Below are 20,883 nucleotides of genomic sequence, written 5' to 3'. Positions count from 1 at the left end.
GCTACTTTTTTTGACGTATTAAGACTGTTGTCTGTGACAACTTCCAACAGGATAACGTAAGACTTCATGTTTCCCCTGCTATCCTGAGCTATCTCGATACAGAAGTGTCCAACTTTGGTTCCCTGGCCAGCACGATCTCCAGATCTGCTACCCAATGAAAACAACCACTCGCCAGCCACTGCGATTGATGATCTCAAGCATCGAGGTGACGGAACTAAATGACGTATCTGTATCATTCAACCTCAGTTCGCCTCCTCGATGACCAGCTGGTTTAGTGCGATTGTTAGTACTATATTTCACACCGTGCATACCGTCAAATCACCCACGAATGTAATCGTGTGTTCTTCCTACTATGTTGTATACGCATAACTGCAATCCTTCCTGGCGCTGTAATTTTAGCGGGCAGCGGTGAATACGGGGCGACTGTTGTAGCTGCATTCGGGCACCTCGGCGCTACCTCGGTGCTGCCGCCCGCTGCCGCGTGGCAGCCCGGCAGAGCGGAATCCGCGATAATCCGCGCCAGATCTGCAGCGCGTCAAGCGGCCGCCATTAGCGTCGCGGGCCTAATTGCGGGCCTCGGAGGCGGCGACGCGACGGCGGCGGCGAAGCTGGAGGCGAAGGCGGAGGCGGCTGCGGCGCCGTATCGCGGCCCGCACGGCATCCCAAATCTAGTTAGCCGCCTGCCAGTGCCCAAAGTGGGACGGCGCGGAGAGAGGATATAGCCACACCCCTGTTCCAGAACACGCGCCTCCGGAATCTGGCTGCTTACAGACAACAGTTAATACTGCACACACCGGGGAACTGTGTCAGCGACTTGATAAAGGCTGCAGTCTGCATAGACAGTGCTTCGCGGGTAAATGAAACGAAACAACATTGAAGTAGGGGAAGTTACTCAGTTGTTTTCATTATTATTTATAGAGTAGGAAGTTGTCGTGTTACACAGGACTGTCACAATTAATAGCGAAATATTTATTTATCTTATTTGCCACTATTTGAAAATAGCCTCCCATATACTACCTGGTGTCCGCCCCCGGTAGCTGTGTGGTCAGCGCGACATAGGATTTAAGGGCCCGGATTCGATTCCCGGCTGGGTCGGAGGTTTTCCCCGCTCAGGGACTGGGTGTTATATTGTCCTAATCATCATCATTTTATCCCCATCGACGCGCAAGTCGCCGAAGTGGCGTCAAATCGAAAGACTTGCACCTAGCGAACGGTCTACCCGACGGGAGGCCCTAGTCACACGAGATTATTATACTACCTAGTAATTTGGATAGCTGTCGTTACATTTCTGACATGTTACGGCTGGTGTCCATGACAACTTCAACAAGATAGTGCAACAACGCATGTTGCCCTTGCTGCCCCGACTTATCTCGCTCTGTCTTCCATTTTAAATTTAACAGCGTTGGGATCGTAGACTGCTCGTAATAAACGAACAGTAACAACATGTTTCAAACTTCCATGTTTCGAAGTAATTGGAGCAATGTGCGAACATCGATCCCTGAACCACAATGCACGGTACCAATACGTTCCAAAAAGCCGCACGTAAAATGCCATGTTTCAGCGAGTTATATTTCCGGTTCTATCGATCACAGAGATAACGGGTCAAGTGTTTTAGATAGTGCTTGTCCTAGCGACCATTTGCATACCAATCGCAAGAACAGACATATTGTAAAGGATCAAAATTTAAACATTACACTCTTCTTCTGGCCCTATCATATTCAGCAAATCGGTTGGTTCGTTTGCATTAGGTGTGGTCTAGAGTGTACCTCAGACGGCATATAAAAGTCTTATTTCTTCAAAAGTTCTCTTGGAAATCCCGATAATCCTTGATTTTTGTGTACGAAAAGTTTCATTTTGGGGATGGCCACTTCTGCAATTTCTATTCATGACAGATCGTCAAAATTTTTCCTATATATTCTTAAGACGATATTCTCGGAAAAATTCGAAACTTTTCTTCGGTATCGGTATCCGCTACAGAAACCCACAGGTTCAAAGTTACCGTACTGATGCAGAAAACATTCAAATTCGATTTTTAGGTGGTTTTGCACGGTGGGTCGCAATTATCTAAATAGCTAATCATAGCAAATGTCTCAAATTTTAACTGTACATTCTTTAGACATAGGTACATCTAGTTATCACATTTTTCCGTTCTCGAGAATCTTTATTCATTATCAAGATACACCAGAGAAGCGTGGTTTTTGGGTTCCAAAAGTACAATTTGTGGAGATAGCCACTTACATAACTTATATTCGCTGCAAATCGTCGAAATTTTTACCGTATCTTCTTAAGATGATGTTCTCGTGGGACCTTGAAATATTTTTCGATGTCGTTATCCGTTACTGATATCCAGAGGTTCAAATTTACCGTAGTTGCGCATGTACACTACGCACGAAATATCCGGTCTGAGGTGTGAATGAAGTTTTAACTGACGTAGTGACCATATAGCAAGATTCTTAGAGTCATCTTAAAGATTCTGAGGTCACCAAACTATGTTTTTAGTCAGCATTTTTTCACCAGGAAAACTTTATGAAGCGCTGCCTCTGTATAATGTGAACTTCACGCCTATAGGAATATATTCCATGTCTGAAAAGAACTCATGACTGCCAAAAATTATGTACCACTGGAAAAACTGCAAATTCAGTGAATTATTGGTAACAACACTTTTACTCTTTCAAGATGCAAATCATAAGCCGGACGTTCGATGAGCAAAGTATCCAGAAACACTGAATTTTTTTAAAAAAAAACTTAAATTATGCGTACACTGCTATAACAGGAAAAAAAGAACCAGCGGACAAGTGCTCTCGTCAGAGCACAAAAAAGGCGTATATGTTCCTCTTTAAAAGAGACTGACAGAAAGGCGAAGAACCAGATGCCTGAATATTCATTCCGCCTTCCTCGCAAAAATTTTTGACATATTCGCGCCGGCCCAAGTGGCCGTGCGGTTAAAGGCGCTGCAGTCTGGAACCGCAAGACCACTACGGTCGCAGGTTCGAATCCTGCCTCGGGCATGGATGTTTGTGGTGTCCTTAGGTTAGTTAGGTTTAACTAGTTCTAAGTTCTAGGGGACTAATGACCTCAGCAGTTGAGTCCCATAGTGCTCAGAGCCATTTGAACCATTTGACATATTCGCGCTTTTTGTGCTGAAAGAGAGCATCAGAGAGGCAGAGACTGTGGAAGAGGGCGAGAGAGTACCAGTGGGAGAGAAAGAGGGAGCAGGCAGTGAGGGCAGTGATGGTGGGAGAGAGAATGTTGTAGTGAGAGAAAAACAGAGATGGATGAAGACAATAGCAGTGGGAGCCGAAGATGGAGTAGATATTGATGGTTAGTGAGACACAGTGGAGTAAATGAGAAATAGAGATGGATGGAAAAAGAAGCCGTGGGAACAAATGAGAGAGAAGACAGTGGAAATGGAAAATGCAGATCAGTGGAGATCATACATAGAGCTGAAGGGCATGAACCATCCTAGATTGACGCACTTTAACAAGTAGAGAAAGGGCTAAAATGGCTCTGAGCACTATGGGACTCAACTGCTGAGGTCATTAGTCCCCTAGAACTTAGAACTAGTTAAACCCAACTAACCTAAGGACATCACAAACATCCATGCCCGAGGCAGGATTCGAACCTGCGACCGTAGCGGTCTTGCGGTTCCAGACTGCAGCGCCTTTAACCGCACGGCCACTTCGGCCGGCTTAGAGAAAGGGGAGGGCGCATTTTGGCCCGAAATCTTAAATACGTAGGTGTAGAGAGAAAATAACTTGGACCTCCCAGAACTTTTGAGCTGCCAGGTATGATAGATGGTGGCATGTGGAAAGAATGACAAAGGGAGACAATGCAAGTGAGAGAGGAAATAGTGGCAGTGGGACGTATTGTAAATCAGTGGGAGAAACACAGACACTGAGGAGATATATATATATATATATATATATAGACAAAGGCTCAACTACAGTGAGAGACTGAGTAAAAGAGTTTAGAAAATTCTGTTTTAAGAGAGCGGGAATATATTCGCAGGCGAAATGTTTGGTGAGGGAGGGAGAATGAGTATTGAGGAAGCTAGTTCGCCGCTTTTCCGTAAGAGTCTTTCAAAAAGGAAGATATTTACATTTTTTATGCTTCGATAAGAGCATTTTCCACTGATTAAGTTTTGTATTAAAATGGGCAAAAGTGCGACAGACGCTTTTGATACAAACTGTTTATAGTAATGGTATGCAGGTTTCGTGATGGGAGAGAGAGAGACAGAGAGAGAGAGAGAGAGAGAGAGAGAGCACTGCAGATAATCCACGCCCAGGAGCATCATCGACAGTTCGAAAAAGTGGCCGGAATTCTTCTAAATGATCGTTGTGCATCTACCAGGTTAATTGAGGAGCTCAGTTGAATCCCTAAAGCAACTGTGCATTGCAATCTAACTGAAAATTTGGGCAAACAGAAGATCTGTTCCACTCACTTACTAATGATCAAAAACATTGCAGAGTGGAACGCTGCAGAGAAATGGAAAACTGGCCGGTAGGGACTCAGATGTCATTTCTTGCATCGTAACTGGTGAGGAAACATGTTCAGTACAAGCCAATTACAAATTGTTGCTCGGAATGGAAAATTCCAGAATCTCTGAGACCGAAAAAAAATGCATGTGGAAAAAGGACGTGACAGGACACTGCTGTTTTATCCACATAGAATTCACTCTGAAGGTCAAGTGGTGAATGCAGATTACTACTTGGGTGTTTCATATCGTTTATTGGAGAGTTCAAAAATGGCTCTGAGCACTATGGGACTTAACTTCTGAGGTCATCAGTCCCCTAGAACTTAGAACTACTTAAACCTAACTAACCTGAGGACGTCACACACATCCATGCCCGAGGCAGGATTCGAACCTGCGACCGTAGCGGTCACGCGGTTCCAGACTGAAGCGCCTAGAACCGCACGGCCACACCGGCCAGCAATTGGAGAGTATTTTTCGGATTCTACTGAATATCGGAATCAAGAAAAATGCTGGCTGCTGCACGACAATGCACCGGTGCACAAAAGTGAAATGGTAAGCGATTTGTTGGCTCAAAAGAGTCTAGTGGTGCTTGAACACCTTTCTTATTTGCCTTATTTGTACCTGTGCGACTACTGGTTATTTCAAAAACTGAAAATGGCAGTAAAAAAAATGCGTTCCGACATGATTTCAAATATTCGGAAGGCTACGACCACGGTACTGCAGACAATTTCAAAGGCTGGGTATCAGTATTCTTTCGCAAAATTTTTCCAATGGTTCTAGTCGTGTAATGATTCACAAGGAGCTTATTATGAAGAAAAAGTCATGTATACTAAAAATAAACAACGTCTTGTATTTTATTTCACATTTAATATGGGACAGATAGTGCATATACATGGTCGAGTCCCGTTAAAGTAACCAGCGCATGTGTTCAACGTCAAACGAGTAATAACCAGCCAGAGACGGCAGATGGAAGCACTAGCAGTGGAGGGTATATAAGGTGTGTCTAGGGGACGCTGAAAATATTGCAGGCGTTGTAGTAATGCGTAAACGGAGAGATTTATATGACGCCCAAAAACACATGATAATTGGCTTTCGGGGAAATGGTGGAACCATTTCAGAAATTGCGAAGTTCGTAAACTGCAAGTGTCCCGCCTTGGTTGAAGCATACCATGCATGGCGCTATCCAAAACCGGTGCAACAATGGTGTGTACGGCGTGAAACGTCTGAAAATGAACATCGTCAAACGATTGCCGTATGGTCCATGTCGGAGGAGAGAGCGTTACGGTCAGAGGAATGTTTTCATGGCATTTCCTGGGTCATTTCGACTTTCTGGAAGGCATAGTGGATGAACACAATCATGCATCTATCCTTGGGGACCATGTTCACCCCCACATGAAGTCTTTCTTATCTGTGACAGGATGCCATCTACCAGCAGGACAATGCAACGTGTCACACAGCTAGCAGTATGCGTGGGTGGTTCGGAGAGCACTAGGATGAGTTTACTGTGCTCCCCTGGCCACCCAAGTTCCAGAATTTAAACCCGATCAAGAATCTGTGGAACCACCTCGATCGGGCTCTTCACGCCACGGATCCGCAACCGAATACCCTACCGCAGCTGGCCACGGCGCTGGAGTTAGCAGGGCTCCACATCCCTGACAGTACCTTCCAGGAATCTCGTTGCTCTCTTCTTGCACGTCTCGCAAATGTCCGTTTTTCAAATGTGATTATTCAGGCTTTTAAGAGGTGGTCACATTAATGTGACTGGGCAGTGTATTTTAAAGGTATGAAAACAGGGAGACAGGGAAGAGTTTAGATTTATAGAATGCCAGCACCGATGTTGACCAAGAGAGAGTACCTCAGAAAGACGGTGAGCTTCTCGCTCTTGAGTAGCCACTGCCCAACCTATTGCTGCTCATCATCCAACGAAGAGGACCTCAGCCGTACTTTGAGCGTTCACCCTCAGATGGCGTGATCTGACGTCTAGGTTACGTTATTCTATACAACAGCGTGTGCTGTCCTCTAACTTTGCACCTGTCTCAGAGTCTCCTTGATTCAACACGGGTCGTGTGTGGTGTTCGCTAGCCCAGCCCCCGAGCCTCGCTGCACTGTGGAGCTGACTCCCGACTTGTGTCAGCGATGTCGCCGTCGCCGCCAGCTAATGTGCTGCCACAGCCTTCTGCTGTCTCAGTATTCGTCACTCGCCGCCAGCTTGCCTCGACCATCTACATCTACGTGATTACTCTGCTATTCTCAATAAAGTGCCTGGCAGAGGGTTCAATGAACTACCTGTATCGTTCCACTCTCGAACGGCACGTGGGAAAAACAAGCACTTAAATTTTTCTATGCGAGCCCTGATTTCTCTTATTTCATCGTGATGATCATTTCTCCCTATGTAGATGGGTGCCAACAGAATGTTTTCGCAATCGGAGGTGAAAACTGGTGATTGAAATTTCATGAGAAGATCCAGTCGCAACAAGAAACGCCTTTGTTTTAATGATTGCCACTCCAATTCACGTATCATGTCTGTGACACTATCTACCCTATTTCGCGATAATACAAAACGAGCTGCCCTTCTTTGTACTTTTTCGATGTCATCCGTCAGTCCCACCTGGTGCAGATCCCACACCGCACAGCAATACTCCAGAATAGGTCGGACAAGAGTGGTGTAACCAGTCTCTTTGATAGACCTGTTGCATGTTCTAAGTGTTCTGCCAGACAATCGCAGTCTTTCGTTTGCTCTACCTACAATATTAACTATGTGATCGTTTCAGTTTAGGTTATTTGTAATTGTAATCCCTAAGTTCAAAAATGGTTCAAATGGCTCTGAGCACTATGGGACTCAACTGCTGTGGTCATAAGTCCCCTAGAACTTAGAACTACTTAAACCTAACTAACCTAAGGACAGCACACAACACCCAGCCATCACGAGGCAGAGAAAATCCCTGACCCCGCCGGGTAATCCCTAAGTATTTAGTTGAATTTACACCCCTCAGCTTTGTGTGGCTTATCGCGTAATCAAAATTTAGATGATTTCTTTTAGTACTCATGTGAATAACTTCACACTTTTCTTTGTTCAGGGTCAATTGCCACTTTTCGCACCATACAGATATCTTATCTAAAGCATTTTGCAAGTCGTTTTGATCATCTGATGACTTTACAAGACGGTAAATGACAGCATCATCTGCAAACAATCTAAGACGGCTACTCAGATTGTCTCCTATGTTGTTAATATAGATCAGGAACAATATAGGGCCTAAACACTTCCTTGGGGAACGCCGGATATTACTTCTGTTTTACTCGATGACTTTCCGTCTATTACTACTTACTGTGACTTTTCTGACACGAAATCACGAATCCAGTCGCACAACTGAGGCGATACTCCATAGGCGCGCAGTTTGGTTAGAAGACGCTTGTGAGGAACGGTGTGGAATCAATTTGACATCCCCTGTATATAACACTTATTACTTCATGAGTATAAAGAGCTAGTTGTGTTTAACAAGAACGATATTTTCTGAACCCGTGCTGACTATATGTCAATAAATCGTTTTCTTCGAGGTACTTCATAATGTTCGAATACAGTATATGTTCTAAAACCCTACTGCAAATCGACGTTAGTCATATAGGCCTGCAATTCAGCGGATTACTCCTACTTCCCTTTCTGGGTATTGGTGTGACTTGAGCAATTTTCCAGTCTTTAGGTACGGATCTTTCTGTGAGCGAGTGGTTGTATATAATTGCTAAATATGGAGCTATTTTATCAGCATACTCTGAGAGGAACCTGAATGGCATACAATCTGGACCGGAGGCCTTGCCTTTATTAAGTGATTTAAGCTGCTTTGTTACACCGAGGATATCTACTTCTATGTTTCTCATCTTGGCAGTTGTTCTTGATTGGAATTCAGGAATATTTACTTCGTCTTCTTTGGTGAAGGAGTTTCGGGAAATCGTGTTTAATAACTCTGCTTTAGTGGCACTGTCATCAGTGACTTCACCGTTGTCATCGCGCAGTGAAGGTGTTGATTGCGTCTTGCCACTGGTGTGCTTTATGCATGACCAGAATCTCTTTGGGTTTTCTGCCAGATTTTGAGACAGCATTTCGTTGTGGAAATTATTAAAAGCATCTCGCATTGAAGTACGCGCTATATTTGGAACTTCTGTAAAACTTTGCCAATCTTGGGGATTTTGCGATCTTTTAAATTTGGCATGCTTTTTTCGTTGCTTCTGCAACAACGATCTGACCAGTTTTGTGTACCATGGGGGATCAGTACCATCACTTATTAATTTATGTGGTATATATCTCTCAATTGCTGTTGATACTATCTCTTTGAAAACATTCCACACGTTTTCTACACTTACGTGATCAGATCGGAAGGAGTGAAGACTGACTCTTAAAAAGGCGTTAAGAGCATTTTTATCAGCTTTTTTAAATAGATATACTTTGAATTTCTTTTTGATGGTTGTAGGTGTTACGGTATTCAGCCTAGCAGCAACTGCCTTGAGGTCGCTGATTCCTGTATTCGTCACAACACTCACTGTTTGTCCAGGATTATTTGTTGCTAAAAGGTCAAGTATGCTTTCGCAACCATTTACGCTTCAAGTGGGCTCATGAACTAATTGTTCAAAATAATTTTCTGAGAAAGCATTCAGTCCAATTTCGGACGATGTTTTATGCCTGCCGCCGGCTTTAAACGTATAATTTTTCCAGCCTAACGAGGTTAGATTGAAGTCACAACCAACTATAATTGTATGAGCGGGGTACTTATTTGAAATGAGACTCAAGTTTTATTTGAACTGTTCTGAGTCGGGGGGTCGGTAAAACGATCCAATTAATAGTTTAGTAAAATTGTCAGGTATAACCTCTACCCATACTATTTCACCCGAACTATCTACTTCAATTTCGCTACAAGGCAAACTACCTCTGACAGCAATAACTAATCCACCACCAACTGTATTTAATCTATCCTTTCTGAACACTATTAGATCGTTTGAAATATTTCGGCTGAACTTATTTCCGGCTTTAGCCAGCTCTCTGTACCTACAACTATTTGAGCTTCAGTGCTTTCTATTGGGGCTTGGAGCTCTGGTTCTTTCCCAACACAGCTACAAGTTACAACTACAATACCAATCGTTTCTACAACTACCTTACTGTGTTTTAACTGCCCACTTTTAGACAGACGGCCCTTCTGTGGATCCCTTAGACCCTCTAACCTAAAAAACCGCCCAGTCCCTTCCATACAGCCCCCGCTACCCGTGTAGCCGCCTCCTGTGTGTAGTGGACGCATGACCTATTAAGCAGAACCCGGAAACCCACCACCCGATGGCGCAGGTCAAGGAATCTGCAGCCTACACGGTCACAGAACCGCCTGAGCCTCTGATTCAGACCCTCCACTCGGCTCTGCACCAAAGGACCACAGTTGGTTCTATCGACGATGCTGCAGATGGGGAGCTTCGCCGTAATCTGGGAAGAAAGACTGTCAGTCTTTACCATTTCCGCTATCCGCCCGAAACCAGACAGAATCTGCTCCGATCCAAATCGACACATGTCATTGGCACCGACATGAGCCACCACCTGCAGTTGGCTGCACCCTGTACTCTTCATGGCATCCGGAAGCACCCATTCCACGTCCGGAATGACTCCCCCCGGAATGCACACGGAATGCACACTGGCGGCTCCTGGAACGATGTCATTAGGGAGTGTTGCACGAAAAGCTACAAATAATAATGTTCCTCTTATGAAACTTTTCTTGATTCTGTGCTTGCCGTGATACTGGAGAATCCGTCCCACAGCTTCGTGGATATATATAATCTCTTGTCAGAAGTGACATCCCGACAACACTAGTGGCATTCAGTGATCACGATTCAATTATTGTCACCCAGTTGCACAACATTACAGTTTCCGCACATCGCATTATTTGGCTGGAATGACTGTCTTCAATAAACCAACGTCATGTTTCAGATTTGGCAGGTCAAAAAACACATGCAGTTACCCAAAAATATTAGAAAGGGGTTTAGAGTGCTTTCATGTTCACGTGAAATGGAAAGAGAGTTCCAAGGCCAATGTGTGAGGCGGACTCTTGCAAAATTACATCAGCAGTTCTTTCTTTTTTCAGCAAGAATAGCGTCAAAAGTCATGTTTACCTGTAAATGTTACAAGAGCCTCTTCATCCCCGAGTAACTACTCCAACCTTTAGCCTTATGAATTTGCTTACTGTATTCATTTCTTGCTCTCCCTCTACGCCCCCTCACCACACACTTCCCTCTTCCCTCCAGTACTAAACTGGCGATCTCTCTATGTCTCAAAATGTGTTAGCAACCAGTCCCTTCTTCCAGTCAGGTTGTGACACAAATTTCTTTCCTCCCCAGTTCTATTCAGTACTTCCTGGTTTATTACGTGAACTACCCATCTAATCTTCAGCATTCTTCTGTAGCATCATATTTCGAAAGCTTCTATTCTCTTCTTGTCTAAACTGGCGATCTCTCGATGTCTCAGAATGTGTTACCAACCAGTGCCTTCTTCCAGTCAGGTTGTGACACAAATTTCTTTCCTCCCCAGTTCTATTCAGTACTTCCTGGTTTATTACGTGAACTACCCATCTAATCTTCAGCATTCTTCTGTAGCACCATATTTCGAAAGCTTCTATTCTCTTCTTGTCTAAACTGTTTGTTGTCCATGTTTCACTTCCGTGCATGGCTACACTCCATATAAATATTTTCAGAAAGGACTTACTGACACTTAAATCTATACTCGATCTTAGCAAATTTCTCCTCTTCAGAAATGCTTTTCTTGCTATTGGCAGTCTACGTTCTATATATCCTCTCTACTTCATACATCATCTATTCTTTTGCTGTCCAAATAGCAAGACTCATTTACTGCTTTAAGTGTCTCATTTTCTAAGCTGATTCCCTCAGTATCATCTGATTTAATTCCACTATATTCCATTATTGTTATTTTGCTTTTCTTGATGTCCATCTTGTATCGTCCTTTCAAGATATTGTCCATTCCGTTCAAGCGTTCGTCCAAGTCCTCTGCTGTCTCCGACAGAATTACAATGTTATCGGCAAACAAAGTTTCTATTTATACTCCCTGAGCTTTAATTCCTACAACAACTTTTTCTTTGGTTCCCTTTACTGATTGTTCAATGTAAAGATTGAATAATACTGGGGATATGCTACAACACTATCTCATTCCCTTCTCAACTACTGCTTCCCTTTCATGCCCTCGACTCCTTCTGGTTTCTGTACAAGATGTAAATAGCCTTTTGCTCCCTGTATTTTACCCCTGCTACCCTCGGGATTTCAAAGAGTGTATTCCAGTCAACATTTCTCGTAGGTTTGCCTTTCCTTAACCTATCGTCTATGAGAAGTCGTAGGGTCAGTATTGCCAAGAGTGTTCGTACATTTCTCCGGAATCCAAACTGATCTTCCCTGAAGTCGGTTTTTACCACTCTTCTCTTTCTCCTGGCAGAGAAACTGAATACCTGCAACGTGACGCCGTATCTGATCAGGACGCGGTACCACCTCACTGCTCCTTGAATGACTATCAGCTTCATTATGAGAAATTTATGGATAGGTGGATTAGAAGTGGTGATGAGATTCGATCGCCGCCTCCGTCAATCAACCTCACACCATCAAACTGCTTCCCGTGGGGTGCCATCCCGTACTTGGGGTGCACGCATTGACGTTTGTTGTTGTTGTTGTTGTTGTTGTGGTCTTCAGTCCTGAGACTGGTTTGATGCAGCTTTCCATGCTACTCTATCCTGTGCAAGCTTCTTCATCTCCCAGTACCTACTGCAACCTACATCCTTCTGAATCTGCTTGGTGTTTTCATCTCTTGGTCTCCCTCTACGATTTTTACCCTCCACGCTGCCCTCCAATACTAAATTGGTGATCCCTTCATGCCGCAGAACATGTCCTACCAACCGATCCCTTCTTCTAGACAAGTTGTGCCACAAACTTCTCTTCTCCCCAATCTAATCTCCCCATCCAATCTTCAGCATTCTTCTGTAGCACCACATTTCGAAAGCTTCTATTCTATTCTTGTCTGAACTTTTTATCGTCCATGTTTCACTTCCATACATGGCTACACTCCATACAAATACTTTCAGAAACGACTTCCTGACACTTAAATCTATACTCGATGTTAACAAATTTCTCTTCTTCATAAACGCTTTCCTTCCCATTGCCAGTCTACATTTTATATCCTCTCTACTTCAACCATCATCAGTTATTTTGCTCCCCAAATAGCAAATCTCCTTTACTACTATAAGTGTCTCATTTCCTAATCTAATACCCTCAACATCCCCCGACTTAATTTGACCACATTCCATTATCCTCGTTTTGCTTTTGTTGATGTTCATCTTATATCCTCCCTTCAAGACACTATCCATTCCGTTCAACTGCTCTTCCAAGTCCTTTGCTGTCTCTGACAGAATTACAATGTCATCGGCGAACCTCAAAGTTTTTATTTCTTCTCCATGGATTTTAATACCTACTCCGAATTTTTCTTTTGTTTCCTTCACTGCTTGCTCAATATACAGATTGAATAACATCGGGGAGAGGCTACAACCCTGTCTCAATCCCTTCCCAACCACTGCTTCCCTTTCATACCCCTCGACCCTTATAACTGCCATCTGGTTTCTATACAAATTGTAAATAGCCTTTCGCTCCCTATATTTTACCCCTGCCACCTTTAGAATTTGAAAGAGAGTATTCCAGTTAACATTGTCAAAAGCTTTCTCTAAGTCTACAAATGCTAGAAATGTAGGTTTGCCTTTCCTTAATCTAGCTTCTAAGATAAGCCGCAGGGTCAGTATTGCCTCACGTGTTGCAATATTTCTACGGAATCCAAACTGATCTTCCCCAAGGTTGGCTTCTACTAGTTTTTCCATTCGTCTGTAAAGAATTCGCGTTATTATTTTGGAGCCGTGACCTATTAAACTGATAATTCGGTAATTTTCACATCTGTCAACACCTGTTTTCTTTGGGATTGGAATTATTATATTCTTCTTGAAGTCTGAGGGTATTTCGCCTGTCTCATACATCTCACCAGATGGTAGAGTTTTGTCAGGACTGGCTCTGCCAAGGCCGTCAGTAGTTCTAATGGAATGTTGTCTACTCCCGGGGCCTTGTTTCGACTCAGGTCTTTCAGTGCTCTGTCAAACTCTTCACGCAGTATCATATCTCCCATTTCATCTTCATCTACATCCTCTTCCATTTCCATAATATTGTCCTCATGTACAACGCCCTTGTATAGAACCTCTATATACTCCTTCCACCTTTCTGCTTTCCCTTCTTTGCTTAGAACTGGGTTTCCATCTGAGCTCTTGATATTCATGCAAGTGATTCTCTTTTCTCCAAAGGTCTCTAATTTTCCTGTAGGCAGTGTCTATCTGACCCCTAGTGAGATAAGCCTCTAAATCCTTACATTTATCCTCTAGCCATCCCTGCTTAGCCATTTTGCACTTCCTGTCGATCTCATTTTTGAGACGTTTGTATTCCTTTTTGCCTGCTTCATTTACTGCATTTTTATATTTTCTCCTTTCATCAATTAAATTCAATATTTCTTCTGTTACCTAAGGATTTCTACTAGCCCTCGTCTTTTTACCTACTTGATCCTCTGCTGCCTTCACTACTTCATCCCTCAAAGCTACCCATTCTTCTTCTACTTTATTTCTTTCCCCCATTCCTGCCATTTGTTCCCTTACGCTCTCTCTGAAACTCTGTACAACCTCTGGTTTAGTCAGTTTATCCAGGTCTCATCTCCTTAAATTCCCACCTTTTTGCAGTTTCTTCAGTTTTAATCTACAGTTCATAACCAATAGATTGTGGTCAGAGTCCACATCTGCCCCTGGAAATGTCTTACAATTTAAAACCTGGTTCCTAAATCTATGTCTTACCATTATATAATCTATCTGAAATCTGTCAGTATCTCCAGGCTTCTTCCATGTATACAACCTTCTTTTATGATTCTTGAACCAAGTGTTAGCTATGATTAAGTTGTGCTCTGTGCAAAATTCTACCAGGCGGCTTCCTCTTTCATTTCTTACCCCCAATCCATATTCACCTACTACGTTTCCTTCTCTCCCTTTTCCTACTACCGAATTCCAGTCACCCATGACTATTAAATTTTTGTCCCCCTTCACTAACTGAATAATTTCTTTTATTTCATCATACATTTCTTCAATTTCTTCGTCATCTGCAGAGCTAGTTGGCATATAAACTTGTACTACTGTAGTAGGCGTGGGCTTCGTGTCTATCGTGGCCACAATAATGCGTTCACTAAGCTGTTTGTATTAGCTTAGCCGCGTTCCTATTTTCCTATTCATTATTAAACCTACTCCTGCATTACCCCTATTTGACTTTGTGTTTATAACCCGGTAGTCACCTGACCAGAAGTCTTGTTCCTCCTGCCACCGAACGTCACTAATTCCCACTATATCTAACTTTAACATATCCATTTCCCTTTTTAAATTTTCTAACCTACCTGCTCCGATCCGTAGAACGCCAGTTTTCTTTCTCCTGATAACGACGTCCTCTTGTGTAGTCCCCGCCCGGAGATCCGAATGGGGGACTATTTTACCTCCGGAATATTTTACCCAAGAGGACGCCATCATCATTAACCATACAGTAAAGCTGCATGCCCTCGGGAAAAATGACGGCTGTAGTTTCCCCTTGCTTTCAACCGTGCGCATTACCAGCACAGCAAGGCCGTTTTGGTTATTGTTACAAGGCCAGATCAATAAATCATCCAGACTGTTGCCCCTGCAACTACTGAAAAGGCTGCTGCCCCTCTTCAGGAACCACGCGTTTGTCTGGCCTCTCAACAGATACCCCTCCGTTGTGGTTGCACCTACGGTACGGCTATCTGTATCGCTGAGGCACGCAAGCCTCCCCACCAACGGCAAGGTCCACTGTTCACGGGGAAGGCATTGATGTTTATAAATATGGAAATAAAGCTTTCGGGAGAGTCATATTTTATACTCTAATATAGTTTTAACGTTGTTAAAGTAACATTGTAGAGATAATTTTCAGGCACGCTCATGTACTAGAATATTTAAGTGTTGGAGATATAGACGGACTGTTGTGTGACGCCGACATTGCGAGCTGCGTGCCAGTTTTAACTGGAGTGTGAGCTGCCGCAGAGGTTGCCTCCAGAGTGGTGTGTGGTGCTGGCTGCTGCAGACGGCTACGGCGAGAGCGACATGGTGTACCGCTGGCCGGACACGGCGCGCGTCCTCACCGGCGACGTGGAGCTGGCCCAGTACGACCTCACCAACATCTCCACCCAGCACGGGCTGCGCGTCATGCTGGGACAAGGTGAGCGCTCCCGTCTGCCCTGGTGCACTTGAGCATTTGTAAGCACTATTTTTATCGTATGGGTAGGTGCCATAGTCGTACAAAATTCTTGAAATATTTCCGACTTGTACTGTATGTTGAATATTGTTTACTAGCGAAACTGGCAATGCTTTGCAAGTGCTAAATATGTATGTCAATTGGATATACATCGTAAACTCCTTCCCACTCCTCTTTGTCCTTCTGTTCCTGCCCCTTTGACTATCTATTCCTCCTCCTCCCCCAGTCTCTCTCTGCAAAACCTACTTCCCATTCTCTCTGCCCAACTCCTCCTCCTCCTCCTCCTCCTCTTCTTCCTCCCTGCGCTTGTCTCTGTCCATCTCCTCCTCTCTCTCCCTCTCCTTCTCCTACTCCTTCTCTGTTCTCCTTCCCACTCTCTAAGTCCATTTCCTCCCTTCACCGTCTCTCTTCTCCTTCTCCTTTTCTGCTCTCTCTTTGACCTCGAGCCTCATTTTTTATACCGCATCAGAATCGTTATGGGGAACTGGAGCTGACTAAAATGAGTGGGTAAATCGGTTGCGATCATTGATATACGGGGTATGAGAGAGACTAGCTGTTGGATCTGTGAGGTTAGTAGCTTTTTTGACAGCAATACGCATAGCTTTAAGCTACGAATGGGTAGGGTTACAAACTTCCGGGCGATTCGGATTCCGTAGTAGTTGAGCCGTGGCGACTGGCTCTAGTTATGCTAGTTATGCTCCACTTGCCTTTGGTTTTCGGGCTTGGAGTGTGGCCGAGTGCTCTCTCTCCGGTCGGCGTTCAACGAGGCAACATGTTGTGAAGGCAGGCCGTCGTCTCTATCCGCTGTGCCGGGCCTCGCCGTCCTCGCCCTTTTGCCGCGCGCCGGGTGGACGGCGGTGATTCGTCGGAGCGCCTGCGTGCGAGACGGTGGCGGGTCCGTCACCTCATGCTGGACATCCCATCGCGCAACTGGAAGCGTTAAGTTACGTATGATTCGTAGTCTGCTGTTAACCTGTAAAGATTTGTGAAGCTTATGTGACGTGTTATATCTACCGGAGATCCGTTAAGGATGGTTCTGAATAAGAGAGTGTTATACGGAGCTTACGAAGTCTGAGGCTTCGAAGTGCTGTTTCCGCGGAGCGGAGTCTAATTAGAGTTTTACTGTTTGTTTTAAAGGTTCCTTGCAATGTTAATTTAATGTAGTATGTTAATTAGTGTGCTCTTCACCCAGTATTGGTTTTAGAATTTCTTTGATGTGAAGGACAGAGCTTTTGTTACGTCAGTTTCATTTTGATCACTGATAAGCTTTAAAAGGCCTTTTGTAGCATCGGACGTTGTCACTTGAGACTGCCCGTCTTACTCTTACGCCCTCTTTGGGTCCTGTACTAATGTAGTATTCGTTTGTGTGTATTTGGTCCGTCATTGTGTATTCTAAATTCAGTTTTAGTTTTTTATAGATTTCGGAAGCGCTCATTCTGGTCTGGCCGGTTGTCAGTTTGCCTTGCTGCGTGGACCCGGCCGTTGCTTCCCTCACAGTGGTGTTGGCGTCCTGCTTGACAGCAACCTCACCGTGGGTCCGTGTGGAGTCCTGGCCAACTAGGCGATTCGCTTAAACGTTCTATTATTGCTGTATTTCTGTTGGTGTTGTTAACCCTTTCTCACGAAAATGTTTACAAGGCAACTTGATCCAGTCATTTTTTTAAGAGCTGCTCTTTTCGTTTGTTGAAGCAGCAAGCAACTGATTTAAATAAAAGTTTTTAAGATTCTGAATTTGTTTGCTTTTACATTTGTTAAATTCAATTGCTAAACGGGTGTAAATAATTTAAGTAGAAGCTTCTGCCATTTATGAAATCCAGTTGTATATTTTCGTAAGAGGACAAAGGTCCGAATTAAAATTTTATATTGTTATTCTGAAATTTGTTCTTTAGTTGAAATTGAAATTATGTACCAACCACAAGTTTGTCCATCAGCAAAGATCCCTAGTTTCCTAGCAGCTTTGAGTAGCTGTGGTTAGCAGTAACACAGCTCAGTAGTAATCTAATCATAAGCCGATAAACCATAAATACAAGTCACTGTTTCCTGTAAAACTGACGACGAGTAAGAAAATAAAACAGCACTTCATTGAGTACACTGTAGTAGTTCAAAGTGAGTGCGAGAAATAAAATGAAACCGCACATTTCCACAGCACAGCACAGCATTTTTGTCACGCAGTCGATTTTAAGTGAAAACACCCTCATTTTCGTTAAAAAAAATGTAGCGTTTGTCCGACTGAATGTTCATTACTATAGTGTGTAAAAATTTGAAGTAAATTATTCAAGAATTTATCAAGATGTTCAGTAACAATATTGTCCCATAATATATTGCATTTAAAATATGTATATAGCCTATATGCCGCCGAATGTTCATGAGAGTATCATGTAAAAATCTGAAGTAAATCGGTCAAATGCCGGGTGGTTACAATTAAAGTTGCACTACTTGAGCCAGTGTAGAGGGAAAACTGTTAACCATGTTGGTACACAACTTTACACGAATGGTGTTGAGACTCTGCAGTGCAGCATTTGCTTTGTTAATAGTGCTTGTGTCGTAACTTGCCATTAGAAGCCGGTACTGGTACCGTGGCGGAGGCGGAGGGATGAAACACGAGCATCAGTGTCCACTAGAGTTGCATACAGACACCATGGATTTGGATAAGGTGAGTCGGGCTTTACTCGTAAAGCTGTTTTCTCAAAACAACAGCAACAGTGCTGCTGCTCTTCGCGAGAATCGACACATTAAAGAAATACCAAGAGGCCCTCTTTCTGCACTGGGGTTGAAGAACATGATTTGGAAGTTCGAATTAACTCGCGATTTGGGAATTGTCATGAGAGAGGCCGACAGCCAGTTCGCCACAAACTGTTGAAGAAGTTACTGATTCCATGGCTGAGAATGCTGGACGAAATGTGCGATGTTCAGGCTGCATCACGACAGCTGAACATTCCATGGTCCACCGTTCGAAAAATGCTTCGAACAACTGTGAAATGTTATCTCTAGCCCGATTCCAGAGTGTCGTGAATGCAAAAGGTGGTCACATTTAGCAATGTTTATAACCTAAAACGTAAACGTGGTATGCAGTTAACACAAGTTACTGTGTCATGTCGAAATTAAAACGTGGTACTTTCAATCGTTTATTTGTTGTTTCTCTTCCGAATGTTCTTATATATGTTTTCACAACGTTTCATTGTATAGCGTATGTCCGTCCGCCTGTTCATTAGAGTATCGCACAAGAATTTGTATTAGATAAGTCAAGAACTCTCCGTGATTTTCGGTAACAATGTTTCCCCTTCATATATCAAATATATATTTATGTATACCAAAAAAGCCAATGTCTGCCCAAATGTTCGTTAAACTAGCGTGTAAAAATGTGAAGTAAATTGTTCAAAAACTTTTAGAGATTTTTGGTAACAACGCTAAACAACGACTTGCCTTTACACAGGGCGAGCTACTAAGTGTTGCCACCTAGAATAACTCCGAAAGTATGATAGGAGCTGAAAAGTTTGTGGGACAAAAGTTGCATGGAACAAACGAGGCCATAATATGACGTTGGTTTTTTGTTGCTAGGTGCGGTCGCCTTAGAGATATGAAGGTCAACTTTGCTTTTTAAATGGGATGCTATAGTTTTGTACACCCCCCCCCCCCCCCCCCATGAACCATGGACCTTGCCGTTGGTGGGGAGGCTTGCGTGCCTCAGCAATACAGATAGCCGTACCGTAGGTACGACCACAACGGAGGGGTATCTGTTGAGAGGCGAGACAAACGTGTGGTTCCTGAAGAGGGGCAGCAGCCTTTTCAGAAGTTGCAAGGGCAACAGTCTGGATGATTGACTGATCTGGCCTTGTAACAATAACCAAAACGGCCTTGCTGTGCTGGTACTGCGAACGGCTGAAAGCAAGGGGAAACTACGGCCGTAATTTTTCCCGAGGGCATGCAGCTTTACTGTATGATTAAATGATGATGGCGTCCTCTTGGGTAAAATATTCCGGAGGTAAAATAGTCCCCCATTCGGATCTCTGGGCGGGGACAACTCAAGAGGATGTCGTTATCAGGAGAAAGAAAACTGGCGTTCTACGGATCGGAGCGTGGAATGTCAGGTCCCTTAATCGGGCAGGTAGGTTAGAAAATTTGAAAAGGGAAATGGATAGGTTAAAGTTAGATATAGTGGAAATTAGTGAAGTTCGGTGGCAGGAGGAACAAGACTTCTGGTCAGGTGACTACCGGGTTATAAACACAAAGTCAAATAGGGGTAATGCAGGAGTAGGTTTAATAATGAATAGGAAAATAGGAACGCGGCTAAGCTAATACAAACAGCTTAGTGAACGCATTATTGTGGCCAAGATAGATACGAAGCCCACACCTACTACAGTAGTACAAGTTTATATGCCAACTAGCTCTGCAGATGACGAAGAAATTGAAGAAATGTATGATGAAATAAAAGAAATCATTCAGATAGTGAAGAGAGACGAAAATTTAATAGTCATTGGTGACTGGAATTCGAGTGTAGGAAAAGGGAGAGAAGGAAACGTAGTAGGTGAATATGGATTGGGGCTAAGAAATGAAAGAGGAAGCCGCCTGGTAGAATTTTGCACAGAGCACAACTTAATCATAGCTAACACTTGGTTTAAGAATCATGATAGAAGGTTGTATACATGGAAGAACCCTGGAGATACTAAAAGGTATTAGATAGATTATATAATGGTAAGACAGAGATTTAGGAACCAGGCTTTAAATTGTAAGACATTTCCAGGGGCAGTTGTGGACTCTGACCACAATCTATTGGTTATGACCTGTAGATTAAAACTGAAGAAACTGCAAAAAGGTGGGAATTTAAGGAGATGGGACCTGGATAAACTGAAAGAACCAGAGGTTGTACAGAGTTTCAGGGAGAGCATAAGGGAACAATTGACAGGAATGGGGGAAAGAAATACAGTAGAAGAACAATGGGTAGCTTTGAGGGATGAAGTAGTGAAGGCAGCAGAGGATCAAGTAGGTAAAAAGACGAGGGCTAGTAGAAATCCTTAGGTAACAGAAGAAATATTGAATTTAATTGATGAAAGGAGAAA

The 20,883-nt window shown here is 43.5% G+C and overlaps 1 protein-coding gene across 3 annotated transcripts in view; it reads left to right on the top strand.

Annotated features, from left to right (window-relative positions):
* LOC126251967 (uncharacterized) overlaps positions 1 to 20,883 on the top strand; it is a 241,164-nt gene that overhangs the window by 162,544 nt on the left and 57,737 nt on the right. For 2 of the 3 annotated variants that reach the window (XM_049952733.1, XM_049952731.1), the window contains exon 5: positions 15,656 to 15,790. The exons of the other annotated variant lie outside the window; for it this stretch is intronic. In XM_049952733.1, coding sequence (XP_049808690.1) covers positions 15,656 to 15,790 — 135 coding nt within the window. The remainder of the gene's footprint in view (positions 1 to 15,655; positions 15,791 to 20,883) is intronic. 3 annotated transcript variants of the gene reach the window in all.

The sequence above is a fragment of the Schistocerca nitens genome, chromosome 4, assembly GCF_023898315.1.
Source record: "Schistocerca nitens isolate TAMUIC-IGC-003100 chromosome 4, iqSchNite1.1, whole genome shotgun sequence".
Taxonomy (NCBI): Eukaryota; Metazoa; Arthropoda; class Insecta; order Orthoptera; family Acrididae; genus Schistocerca; species Schistocerca nitens.
This window is presented reverse-complemented; position numbering and strand designations above follow the sequence as displayed.